Genomic DNA, 12899 nt, shown 5'->3' with positions numbered 1-12899 from the left:
CTTAATTTTATTTTTCTGGTGTGACTTAATAACCATGTAATGTTTCAAATTTCACAGTTCTAGAACCGTGGGCACCTTCCATTCAGCATTTTTTGAACTCCTTTGTTGAATCATCAACAGTCACAAATGTACTGCTGTGGCAATAAGATTGGAGAGCCATGGTTTTTAACCACTATTTGTGTCTAAAATTCAGTTTTTAGGGTATCTCCAGACAGATGAAATCATTGGTAATTATTCTAAATTTCAAAGTGTAAATTAAATAGTGGACTGTATAGTGATTATTTCAAAGAATAAGGTTTTACGTAGTTTTTGATGAACATGTTATCTGAGCTCTTTCACTAAAATTGAGGATATTAATTTTGTTATTCCTTTGCAGAAATTGGAGTTTACTGTATCAGATGTTTCTAGTCCTACTGAAGCACTTTCAAAAATGGAGCTCTCTGCTGAAGAACTGAACAAGTGGCTAGAAAAGCTTATTATCGAAGACCGGGCTAGCAATGAGCAAATCTTTGACTGGGTAGAAGTAGGTTGAACTATTGAACTGTAAGATTAAATCATTCTGTGTTATTTTCTTAAATTGGTCATATCTCGATTTACAAGGGTAATTGCTTTCTGACAAAACTATTAAAATGACAACATCACCCTGAGAAATGATGTCCTTGTGTCTTGTTACCTTTATTGATACGTAATAGTTAGCATTTGTAGGATCGGTAGTGTCACATTGTTTGATCTTCCCAAATCATGGGTAAATATTTAAATACCAACAACTAAGAGGGCACTTCCTTATGCATCACATTAAAAGTTAACGTGATCATCGGATATGCATTTAACACACTTGCCTTCATTGCTCAGAACTTTGAGCTAGAAGTTGGGACATTATGATGAGGTTATACAGGACATTGGTGAGGTCTCTTTATGCAGTCTGGTCACCTTGCTATAGGAAAGATATCATTAAATTGGAGAGCGTTCAGAAAAGTCCTACCAGGATGTTGGGGGGAATGGAGGATTTGAGTTATAAAAAGTAGTCTGGGACCTTTTTCACAGAAGTGTAGGAGATTGCGGGGAGGTTTATAAAATCATGAATGGCATAGATTAGGTGAATAGTAAGGGTATTTTTCCCTAGAGTGGAGGAGTTCAAAACTAGGGGGCATATTTTTAAGGTGAGAGGTGAAAGTTTTAAAAAGAACATCAGGGGCAACTTTTTGACACAGTGGTTCATGTGTGGAATGAACTGCCAGAGGAAGTGGTGGATGTGGGTACAGTTAATCATTTAAAAGATGTTTGGATAAGGACGTAAGTATCGTGTTCACGAGGGCAGGCTGGTAGTCGTAGTCTGTATGGATTTCAGGAAGGCCTCTGATAAGGTTCCACATGTAGGCTGCTCTGGGAGATTAGATTTTCTCAGATTCTGATGATTAAACATAGTGTTGAATTTCCATTCATCTCTGGTGACTTGCTCACCACAAATAATCAATCAGTTGAAGAATAATTGTGATGTGACAAATTTTCATTAATTCCTGACCAGAGTTCACAAACTTGTATAGTAAGACCCTTGAATAATTAGTCAAGAACAAAGTACAGATATCTACCGTATAAAGCGCATTCACATTTCATAGTAAAAATAATTGAAAATATTTTCAATTCTAGTTCAGATCCATTTCATTGCCATGTGACTTTGGAGTAAATTCTAATAACCTTTTTAACTTTTTGTTTAATAAATACTTATATCTGTTAACCTCATTGTGGTCTGAGCTATTTAAATTATAAATGATTTGTAAAGGTGTCAATGGTAGCATTTCTGGACTCGAACCCATTCTAGAGTCTTGAGCACAGTACCTAGACTGACACTTCAGTGCTGTACTCTGGGAAACAATATGTTTGGTATTTATTTTAAATTAAAGCCCCATCACCTCCCGGAGATGGGCAAAAGGATGCCCTGACACAATTCCAGACAAGTGCAAACTGGTTGCTGTGTTTCCAACATTACAAGTGACTACACTTCTAAACTATTGGCTACAAAATGACTTGGGATGTTTTAATGTTATGAGAGATGCAAGTCCCTTCATGGAAAGGTATAATGCAGGAACAAGTCCTTGTTTTTTTTTCCTCCTCAAGCCACAGTGGTCTCTTCCAAACATTTGATTTTTTTTAAAACAACTATCTAATTCTCTTTTTAAGGTATTTTAAAATCTACTTCAGCAAGGTTTGTGACAGGATTCCATAAACTAACCGTCTGCTTACTGAAATTGTTCTAATTTATCCATTAACTATTAAATTTGCACCTTATCATTACCACCTCATTAAACAACAAAAAGAGAAACCATCTTGAGTGGTAACATGTCAAACTAAGCAAACTGAACACTGACAAAATCCCTTAAAATTGAACTTCTCGATACCGCAGTTCCCTGTCCTCTTTTTTTTTCTTGAGTGCTTTATATTGAGTTAGGCTCTTGATGTCAAATTCTAAAGATATTTATTTTCTCTCTTTAGGCTAATTTAGATGAATCACAGGTTGGGTCATCTACATTCCTTCGTGCATTAATGACAACAGTATGTAGATCAGCTATTACAGGTAAAATTAGCAGTCTCTTGCACTCTCTTCTTTCCAATGTGTAATGTACTTCATTTTTCATTTGGTGAATTACATAACAGTTACTCACAATGTTAGAACTCATGGGGTCTGATTCCAAATATAAACCATTAGAAAAATGATTTGATGTTTTGATTGACCTCCAATGCCCCAGCGACACTTAAATTAAGTATTTTAGGAAATGTAAATACAAATCTATAGGCCCATGTTCTTCATGTTTGAATGCCAGATGAGCATTGTTACTGTTTGCCATAATACTTGTGGAACCATGCAAAATTTCACTGAGGACAGTTGATAAGAGTGGTTAGTAACTGTATGGAGACTTGAGTAACAGGTTCTATAAATTTGTCCCTTTATCATATATCTCAATGAATACAAGTTCATAACTAAGCTATCATGACTCATAAAATGCTTGATACCTTTCTAAAAGTTGAACAAAATTTTCATTGAGCGTGAGAAATGTATTGTAATTACTGTAAGGATTTGTTTTGACTAATCTTGTGACATCATAGGTAAGGTAGAGATGCAAGTAGTGACTGATATAGGTGTACCCATTATACTCCAATGAAGTGACCTAGTCAGTGAATTTGAGAGACCGTTTTTAGTGTGGGAAGAGCAAAGGTCTCCATAATAGACTATTAATTTCATCAAAGCCATTTTGCATAGCTGTTCCATTCCTCCAGTACAAAGAGCATTTAAGGGTGATATTTTAGCTGTTAATGTAAGTAGGCTGACTATGTCCCAGTAATAAGTCACTTTTCACTTTCATTGTGATCAGACATTGTCTTTTCTGTATAAGTGCTGTCTACTGTATGGAGTGTGGCAATGGAGGGAACTGTAAATAGTAATTTGCTTTGGTGTCTTTGCCTTTACAATCCAATGGAAGGTTGCTGAATGGAATGGAAAACACATTGGATGAATGTAGAAACTTTGAATGATTTTTTTTTAGAAGTACAATATTATTATATGTTGCTAGTTGCTTTTTAAGTGTCAGTATTTATTGATTAAAACAAACTTTGCTGGTATTATCCACATTGTCTCCCCTCGTGTGTGAATGATCTTTGGGCCTCTGCATCCTCTGATTTTCCGAAGAGCAAGACCTTATTGTCAGTAGTAATTATACATTTTGGATCTGCAAGCAACTGATGCATAGCGCTGTTTGTGTTCATCTGAAAATTTATCTCTGTAACATCGCATAAAAATAGTGGATTATAAATGGTCCTCTGGGGCAAAACAAAATGGAACACAGTTGCTGCATGTGTAGGGAAATTGTGAATCCTTTCTACATAGGATGAAGTTTCTCAGCTTGATCTGTTTGCCATTCAATGAAATCCTGGCTGATCCTCTACATTTGCTTCATACCCTTCCTAATTATCTAATCAAAATCTATCAGCCTCTTTCCTAAAAACATAATTGACCAAACACTGAAACCTTGTGAGGAAGTCAATACCACATTGTCTCCTGATTCACTGTGAAATGACCCATCTCTGGGGATGGGTGAAAATGGCTTTCCTCATTTTTAACAAGTCATCTGTTAATTTAATGTAAAATTAATTACAGTCTTATTGCTTTATGTCCACTAGCAAACCTGCATTTGTGATGTGCATTTGAAGTGTTGTGCTGCTCCCTCTGAAACTGGATGCCTTAAATATTTGAAGTCAGATGGCACCAGGTTATAGTCCAAAAGGTTTATTTGAAATCGCAAGCATTCAGAGCACTGCCCCTTAGTCAGGTGAAGTGTGAGGTCTGAAATCTGTAGTCTTTTCGGGATCTTCTCTGCTTTCTTGCATATCTGTGGAGACTTGATGTCTGTGGTCAGTATGCATGATCTTCTTGGAGATCCTCTCCACTTTGATTGTAGCCAAAGGGCAGTGCTCCAATAGCTTGTGATTTCAAATAGACCTATTGGACTATAACCTGGCGTCCTCTAACTTCTGACCTTGTCCACCCCAGTCCAAACCAAGCACCTCCACATCGATAAATATTTAAAATACTGTGGCTGATAAAATAAGAAACTTTGGAATTTACAGAAATGTGTATTATGTAGGATTGCTGTGAAACACACAGTTTAAAAATGCTAATGCGTGTCATGTATATGAAGTGTGCTATGTACTGAGTCACCTTTATAAAAATCAAGTATCCATAGATGTTATTACTTCATCTAGGGCAATGGGATTAAAGATGCTTTTGATACTTTATGCACTTTTGTGTTCTTTTCCAATATTGCATTGTTACCTATAGGGGAAGGAGCTCCAAGTCGAGTGGATGCAAATGTTATACAACAGAGATTGCGATTATTACTGAAGTACCTTAACTCCGATACAGAAAGAGAATTACAAGCACTTTATGCACTACAAGCATTAATAGTAAAACTTGATCAACCCCCTAGTAAGTAATGTACAAGTTTCTTAACTTTTGGTACAATTTAATCTGACTTCTGAGTTATACTGAAACGTATCTCCTGTCTACCTTTTCTTCCCTTTATCCCTTACCCCCAACAACCTTTTCTCTTAATTAAGTAATTTTCATTCTGTCATGAGATATGGATGTTGCTGGCTAGGTCAACATTTATTGTTCATCCTCATTGCTCAGAGGGCAATTAAGATTACTGTGGACTTGGAGTGTAGTCCAGACCAAATAAGGATAGCACACTAGTTTTTTTTTTAAACAATTGACACAGGTTACACAGTCACTATTAGACTAGCTTTTCATTCCAGACTTTTATCAATAAATTCAAATTTCACCATCCGTCATGTTAGGATTCAAACCCTTATCTCTGGAATATTAGTTTGGGAGTTTGGGCTACACGTCCAATGGCATTACCACTGGCGTACTGCCTCTTCAACAAACAGAAAGGTGAAGATTTATGTTACCAGACCTTTTAAGTATTTACAGATCAGCTCCTGAATTTTCAGTTTTTTTTAGAAAGTGGCCTAATTCTGTACATGCGATACTTTTAAAACATTGACTTGCCAACACAACGTTCCTTTAAACTTAATGGTTTACAATGAGTATCAAAGGAGCTTCCCTGGTTTAGTGAATGGAGATACAATATTATGTGGTACCGAGCCACTTGAACCAAGAGACTCTCATTGACTTTACAGATGGGATCAAGTGAATCCCTAGAAGAGTGTAAGGACAGTAGGAGTAAGCCTAAGAGGGATATCAGGAGGGCTAAAAGAGTACATGAAATAGCTTTGGCATGTAGGGTTAAGGAGAATCCAAAGAGATTCTACAGGTAGATTAAGGACAAAAGAGTAACTACGGAGAGAAAAGAGCCCCTTAAACATCAAGATGCTGCTTGTGTGTAACTACAGGAGTCGGATGAGATACTAAGCAAATATTTCACATCAGTATTAACTGTGGAGAAGGACATGAAAGCTAGGGAACTGAGGGAAATAAATAGTGATGTCTTGAAAAGTGTCTATTTCAGAGGAGGAGGTGTTGAAGGTCTTAGAATGCTTAAAGATAGATAAATCCCTCGGACCAGATCAGGTGTTTCCCAGAACTTTGTGGGAAGCTAGGAAAGTGATTGCTGCCTTGCTGAGATAATTGTGTTACAACACCCATGGGTGAGATGCCAGAAGACTTGGAGGGTGCCTAATGTGCCATTATTTAAGAAAGGTGGTAGGGAAAAACCAGAAATTATTAACCAGTGCGTCTGATGTCAATGGTGGCCAAGTTGTTGGAGGGGATTCTGGGGGACAGGATTGACATGCATTTGGAAAGGCAAGGACTGATTAGAGGTAGTCAACATGGCTCTGAGTTTGGGAAATTGTCTCTCTAACTTGATTGAGTTTTTTGAAGAGGTATCAAAGAAGATTGATGAAAGCAGAGTGGTAAACGTTGTCTATATGGACTTCAACAACGTGATCAGCAAGGTTCAGTGTGGTGGACTGGTTAGCAAGGTTAAATCGCATGGAATACAGGGGGAGCTAACTAATTGGATACAAAATTAGCTTGAAGATAGCAAACAGAGGATATTGATAGAGGATTGTTTTGGGGACTAGAGGCCTGTGACCAGTGGTGTGTTACATGGATATACTGCTTTTTATCATTTATATAAATTATTTGGATGTGAATATAGGATGGTTAGTAAGTTTGCAGATTACACCAAAATTAGTAATGTAGTAGACAGTGAAGAAAGTTACCTGAGAGTACAACCATGATCTTGATCAGATAGGTCAAGGAGTGGCAGATGGAGTTTAATTTTGATAAACTTGAGGTGTTATATTTTGGTAAGGCATTCCAGGACAGGATTTATTTAATGATAGGGCCCTGGGGACTGTTATGGAACGAAGAGGCCGAGGGGTATAGGTGCATAGTTCCCTGAAAGTGGAGTCACAGATGGACAGGATGGTGAAGAAAGCATTTGGCATGCTTGCCTTCATTAGTCAGTGCACTGAACAGGACAGTGGGGCTGCTTTTAGAAGACTGTTCAATTCTGGTCTCCCTGCTATAGAATAAATGTTGTGAAACTTGAAAGGGTTTAGAAAAGATTTACAAGGATGTTGCTAGGATTGGAGGATTTGTGCTAAAGGGAGAGGCTGAATAGGCTGAGGCTTTTTCCTTGGAGCATTGGAGGCTAGGGGTGACCTTGTAGAGGTTAATAAAATCATGAAGGACATTGATAGGATGAATAACCAAGGTCTGAATACCCAATGTAGGGGAGTCCAAAACTGGAGGGCATGGGTTCAATGTGAGAGGGGAAAGATTTAATAAGGACTTAAGGGTCAGTTTTTTCATGTAGGTGATGGTGCATGTATGGAACGAGCTGCCAGATTAAGTGGTGGAGGTGGTTACAATTACACCATTTAAAAGGCATCTGGATGCTTACATGAATAGGAAGGGTTTATAGGGGCATAAGTAAAATGCAGAGATGCTGCTAGGTCAGTTTAAGACATATGGTTGGCACGGATGAGTTGGACAAAAGGGTCTGTTTCCATGCTGTTAACCTCTACAACTCTGTGGTCTTGACCCAAGGTGGTGCATATTGGGTTAGAGTGGGGTTGTATGGTGGGGAATTGGCTACAATCCCTATCCTGATTTCTATGCAGTTACTCCTACCACAGAGAAGGGAGATAATTTCAGGTTGAACTGACTAAAGCACATCCAGTATGTTGGATCATAAAAATTTGAATTGGTTAACTACTTTATGCAAAACTCTTGTGTCTTTGATGGAAATACACAAGCAGGCCACTCAACCCAACGTATCCATGCTCGAATGCACTTTCTGCAAAAACAGTGATCCCACCTATACATGGCCATGTTGTTCCCTTTTTTTTAATCTTCCTTTTCCTTAATTGCCTGTCATAACCTATTAAAACTTGTCATGGGCATTGGTTTAATCATTAATTTGTCCGATATTCCAGACTTGCAGTCATTTGCATTTTACTTAAAATATTCTTGGTTTCTGTATTAAGATTGTTATATTGAATCTTATATCTATGTCCATTTTCTATCTGCTCTGTCCCCTCCTTTCATGATTAAAAACAGGTTTTGTCCCTTAATATGGACAGATAACTGTTTACCTGGTGTTACAAAATACTAACAGTGTGTGTTCCTTCTCTATCTTCTCCCCCACCCCCATATAGACTTGTTAAGAATGTTCTTTGACACTTTGTATGATGAGGATGTTATATCTGAAGATGCATTCTACAAATGGGAAAGTAGCAAAGATCCAGCAGAGCAAAACGGCAAAGGGGTAGCGCTGAAATCTGTCACGGCTTTTTTTACATGGCTAAGAGAAGCTGAGGAAGAGTCAGAAGATAACTAAAACAAAACATGTCTTCGCCAATCAAAGTGCAAAAAGGCCAATCATCGCAACAAATATGCACAGATATACAGTCAGCGATCATGATGAAAATTATGGTACACGCACGTAAAGAAAATCCGCGGTGATGTTAAAGAACCATGGGTGGGAGCACTAAAAAAATGTATTATTTATAGAAAATATTTTTGTTTTAAATTTTAAGCTTTTTTGTTATTTTTAAAAGGACAGATGGTTCCACTTTTCTGTGCAGCAAAAAAATAAAAAAAATTGAACACTTTAATTTATTTTTAGAACTGCAACAGTTATGTAATTTGAGTTTGCAGTTACTGTAAACAGAATGTAACATAGAGAAAAGCAACCCAAACTCGTGCCCACAAGGCCATTTTAAACAAATATAGGGCATCAAAATTTAGTATATGGGCAGAGGTTAACAATGATGGCTGAAAGTAGAAATATGTACCAGTAATTCTTCCTGCCTGCTTCAGCTTGCTCCAGAAATGTACATAACATTCAACTGGAAGATGATGCTCCCCGAATTTCCAAGCCGTACATTATGAACTGCAGAACATGGAGAACTTGTACAAAAAAATTCAACTTGAGGAAGTGCTTGTAATACTTTCAAACTATAGAGCTACTCAAAAGCTTGTAAATACATAAAGAGAAATATTTAAAAAAAAGATGACTCGTTACTATCTTTTCACTTTCAAAACTAAATAAAAACAGACCGTGCAAGTTGAAAAAAATAAATACAAACTACTGTTTATTTGAGAATTCATGATCACAAGACTGGTTCTACATAAGTTTGCAAACTAGTTTGACTTTTTTTTTGTACTCTGTTACCTCATTGTATTATATAATGCAGGGCAGTGGATGCAATGCCCATTCTTGTGACAAGTTGTATCAAATGGCTGGCTGACACTCGTCAGTTATTGAGATGTGGCAGAAGGTTTTTTTTTGAAAAAATACTGCACAAATGAAGATCCTTTCTCCTTACAAACTTTCAACCATTGGTTTGAGATGCCTGTCAGAGCTGTCGTTGTGAAAGAAAAGGTCAGAATATTTGAAATAAAGGGTTACGTTTTCCAGACACACACGCAACCCCAGCTGCTTCCATTGATGCTAGTTGCAGCAAACCGAAAATATTATCGTGTGAAACAGCACTTTTCTGAAAGTTATGTGGTTTATCTCATGAGTTGCTTGTTTGATTTAAACATGGCCTCAAAGATTAACACTACATTTTATTTGTATCAGTTTGTGCATTTTTTTTTGAGAATTGGTATTGGAAGCTTAGCATAATATGGATCAGCTAGTGATTTTAAAACTTGCTTCATTGGCAAGATGGCTTTTGAAATGCTTATGAAGATAATGTTCCAGACTGTGAGATGCCATTAAATAACTGCATAACTTGAATTAAATCAGTTCTAGGCTGGTAATATATAATGGATTGGATTTTTTTTTTCTGTGCTTTCAATATCCATACATATCTATTCTGAATTAGAGAGAGGTCTCACTTAATTCCCCATTGTGTAATTAGATGGGTTCACTAACACTAAAACCTTGGTTTAAGAGGCATGAGTGTCAATGCTGATTTTATGTTGTTTCAATTTGTAACAAGATGAGCATCAGCCTCTGTTCCTGTCTGTATACATCATAGATTGAAATGTGTGCACATCCAAAAAGCTGGAATGGATCCAAAATCTGTTGAATGTTCTTATTCCGGAATTATTCTAAAGATATGACCTGAAGAAGTGGTAAATATCAATGTAAGGATATAAACAACATTCACTGTATTAATATGGAGACAACTCGTGTCTGTCAGTCACCTTGGGTACAGATTTGAAATACAAAAACGATAAGAGAAATGAATTTGCATTCTTATGATGTTTCAGGACCCCAAAATTTGGATTCAGGAAGAGCATTGCAGAATGGTGACTGTCTCATTGGTGCAAGACTTATGTTTATGCACTAAATTATTCTATTATATGGGTTTTGCTAGGTATTGGTTAGGCCCAAGTGCACATTAATAAAAATCCAACTATGGTTCTGCGTCAAAACTTGGCCTTTACAAATGCTAAGCTGCTATGTTGGTTTGCTTTGTTCAATATGTACTTTGATGAAATTACCCTGCTCCAACTTCTTAATAACCACCCAGATCCTGGAATGTCAAAGCTCTGTGAATATCTATTTTACTAGTACATCACTTTTGAGTGGCTTATTTCCTCATAGTTGTGCATGGGATGCCTCTTTCAAATCAAGAAAAAAAGTAATTGTGCATTTTGTAATTTGTCATATCAAATAATTAAAAATGGAAGGTAATTGGCCTTGATACCGATCCTTTTAAGTTTAAAGAGCTGAAAAATTCTGCTGAATGCATGAATAGTGCTTTATGAATGTTACAACTGTGTGAAACCGATTTGTATTCAATTATCTCCAGTATCTTTTTCAGTCAATTGTAATCTTTTACCATTATAAAGTTGTAATTGAGCGACTCACCAATGTGATGCACTTGTGTTCTCTAATTGGACTGCAGTTTTACAGTTTGAGAACAACTGGGCACAGGTAACTAAACTCTCAACCAAAGAACACATAATTGCTGAGAAAAAAAAGTGTTAAAACACAATTGCATTCCTTTGCATAATGTTCAGTAGAACTCAAACTGTAAGTTGAAGCATTGCAGAAAAACATTGATATTTGGATTTAATCTAACAGCAGTCAGCTCAGAGGTAGTTCACCTATAGTAACTTAAAGCCAGGATAGTTGTTGTATCATTCAAGTAGTCAGAAGCTTATCGGTTAATAAAGGATTTACTACAGATTTTAGTAAGACCATGCTTAATAAGAAGTTTGAAATGAAGCATTACAAAGATCGTGATAATGTAGTCAATCAGCAGAGAAGCCTAATGGCATTTGACATTTGATTTTTTTTTAATGCATTCTTACATGGGATATGTGTGTCACTGTCAAGGCCAGCATTTTTTGCTCATTCCTTATCACCCTTGAGCTGTTGCCCTTTGCAATGGCCTGGACAGCCAATTAAGAGTAAACAACATTTCTGGAGTCTGCAGTCACATATAGGCTAGACCAGGTAAGGACAGCACGTTTCTTTGCCTGAAGGACATGTATAACAGTCGACGTGGTTGTCATTAGGCTAGTTTTTAATTCCAGATTTTATGCATTCAGATTTCTCAATTTGCCATGGTGAGATTCATCCCCAGAACACGACCACCTCCTTTAAATTGGACGGGACAATGGGCTTTTGCTGAACCAACATGTTTTCTTCGTCAAAACATTAAGGAAGCTTTGATACTGGGAGTAACCATCATTATTGTTGTGCAGTAATATTTCTTTAACTTCTTTTATCTATGAAGAAGATAATAAAAATGTTGCTCACTGAATTGCCTGAGTCCCAGAACACAATCAAGTACAACTATGCAAAAAAATTAGGCTATCTACCTTATGCCAAATGGTAACAGAAATTATTATTATTGAATTCTGTTCTTCTTGTCATTCCATCATGAAATTGTTATTTGACAGCGTAAATTTCATGAAATTATTTTTAACTTCGTATTTGTCACCAGTTTTATTCGCACTCAGTTTTATAAAAACAAAATGACCAAATCTAAATCAGTATTGCAAGTTGAAAGCTCTTTCTCACAGGCAGTACTTTAAATGCTTGTAGTTTCATTCAAACTTGTCACATTTAGGAATTTTGTTTGAGGGGCATCACCTTATGGGTGTGATTTTATTTTCTTCCTCTGTTGGCGTTCTGTACTTTGGTGAAACCATGAACAGCCTCAACAGTAGGACTCAATGCTACGGACATTCATTTATCCCTTAATTCTCTTTCATCTTTTATTTTTGTTTGATGTTTCTTGGATGATCTGCTGTATTTGAGATCTCTAACCTTGGTGTAGACCATCAAGTTCATGTATCTGCAACGTCCATTCCTAAACTTGCCATTGTTACTTATGTATTGACTAGTGCTTTTAAAATCAGTGCTATCACCTTTAATTTGGAAATGGTTTAGAAAATGTTATTCTTTTTTCTGACATTGGAGGACAAAAGCTCACGCTAAAGGGTTAATATGAGTGATGTTAGCCAATTAACTGTGTGGTAACACAAGCAACTAATTGTTCAGAAGACATAATGATCATACTCCAATGCTTTGTGATGTTGTAGGTTATTGCATAACATTGTAACAATTCCCTTTGCTCACTCAGTACAGTTTCAAATTTGAAGTGTGACTCAAGCTAAAAGCAAAATATCAATTTTGAGGTTGCATATCCAGTTTTTACAAAGTGAACGTCATTATTTGTCACTTAGCTATCTGTATCTTGACATCCTTTGAAGTTATTCATGCAAAATTATTGAGTTATTGAAGATATTTTCCTACAATATATTTTGAATATTCTGTATTGCACTTCATTCATATCATACTTTATCCATAACTTTATCGTCACAAGATTAATCGTTTGGCTTTGTGAATAATAATAGCCACAAACTGTATTTAATGTATTTACAGATTGGTCATCCCTGA

At 36.5% G+C, this 12899-nt stretch overlaps 1 protein-coding gene across 23 annotated transcripts in view; it reads left to right on the top strand.

Annotated features, from left to right (window-relative positions):
* Positions 1–10796, top strand: part of LOC140487166 (eukaryotic translation initiation factor 4 gamma 3-like) — a 354817-nt gene extending 344021 nt beyond the window's left edge. For 13 of the 23 annotated variants that reach the window (XM_072586783.1, XM_072586762.1, XM_072586777.1 and 10 more), the window contains 4 exons: positions 377–523; positions 2491–2572; positions 4832–4978; positions 8185–10795. In XM_072586783.1, coding sequence (XP_072442884.1) covers positions 377–523; positions 2491–2572; positions 4832–4978; positions 8185–8366 — 558 coding nt within the window. In that variant the 3' untranslated portion in view covers positions 8367–10795. Of the gene's footprint in view, positions 1–376; positions 524–2490; positions 2573–4831; positions 4979–8184 lie in introns of all 23 variants that reach the window. The other 10 variants (XM_072586784.1, XM_072586781.1, XM_072586782.1 and 7 more) reach the window with 2 other exon arrangements.
* The last annotated feature ends 2103 nt before the right edge of the window (positions 10797–12899 follow it).

The sequence above is a fragment of the Chiloscyllium punctatum genome, chromosome 16 (assembly GCF_047496795.1).
Source record: "Chiloscyllium punctatum isolate Juve2018m chromosome 16, sChiPun1.3, whole genome shotgun sequence".
Taxonomy (NCBI): Eukaryota; Metazoa; Chordata; class Chondrichthyes; order Orectolobiformes; family Hemiscylliidae; genus Chiloscyllium; species Chiloscyllium punctatum.
The sequence above is the reverse complement of the archived record's forward strand: the minus strand, read 5'-3'. Positions and strand labels throughout refer to the sequence as shown.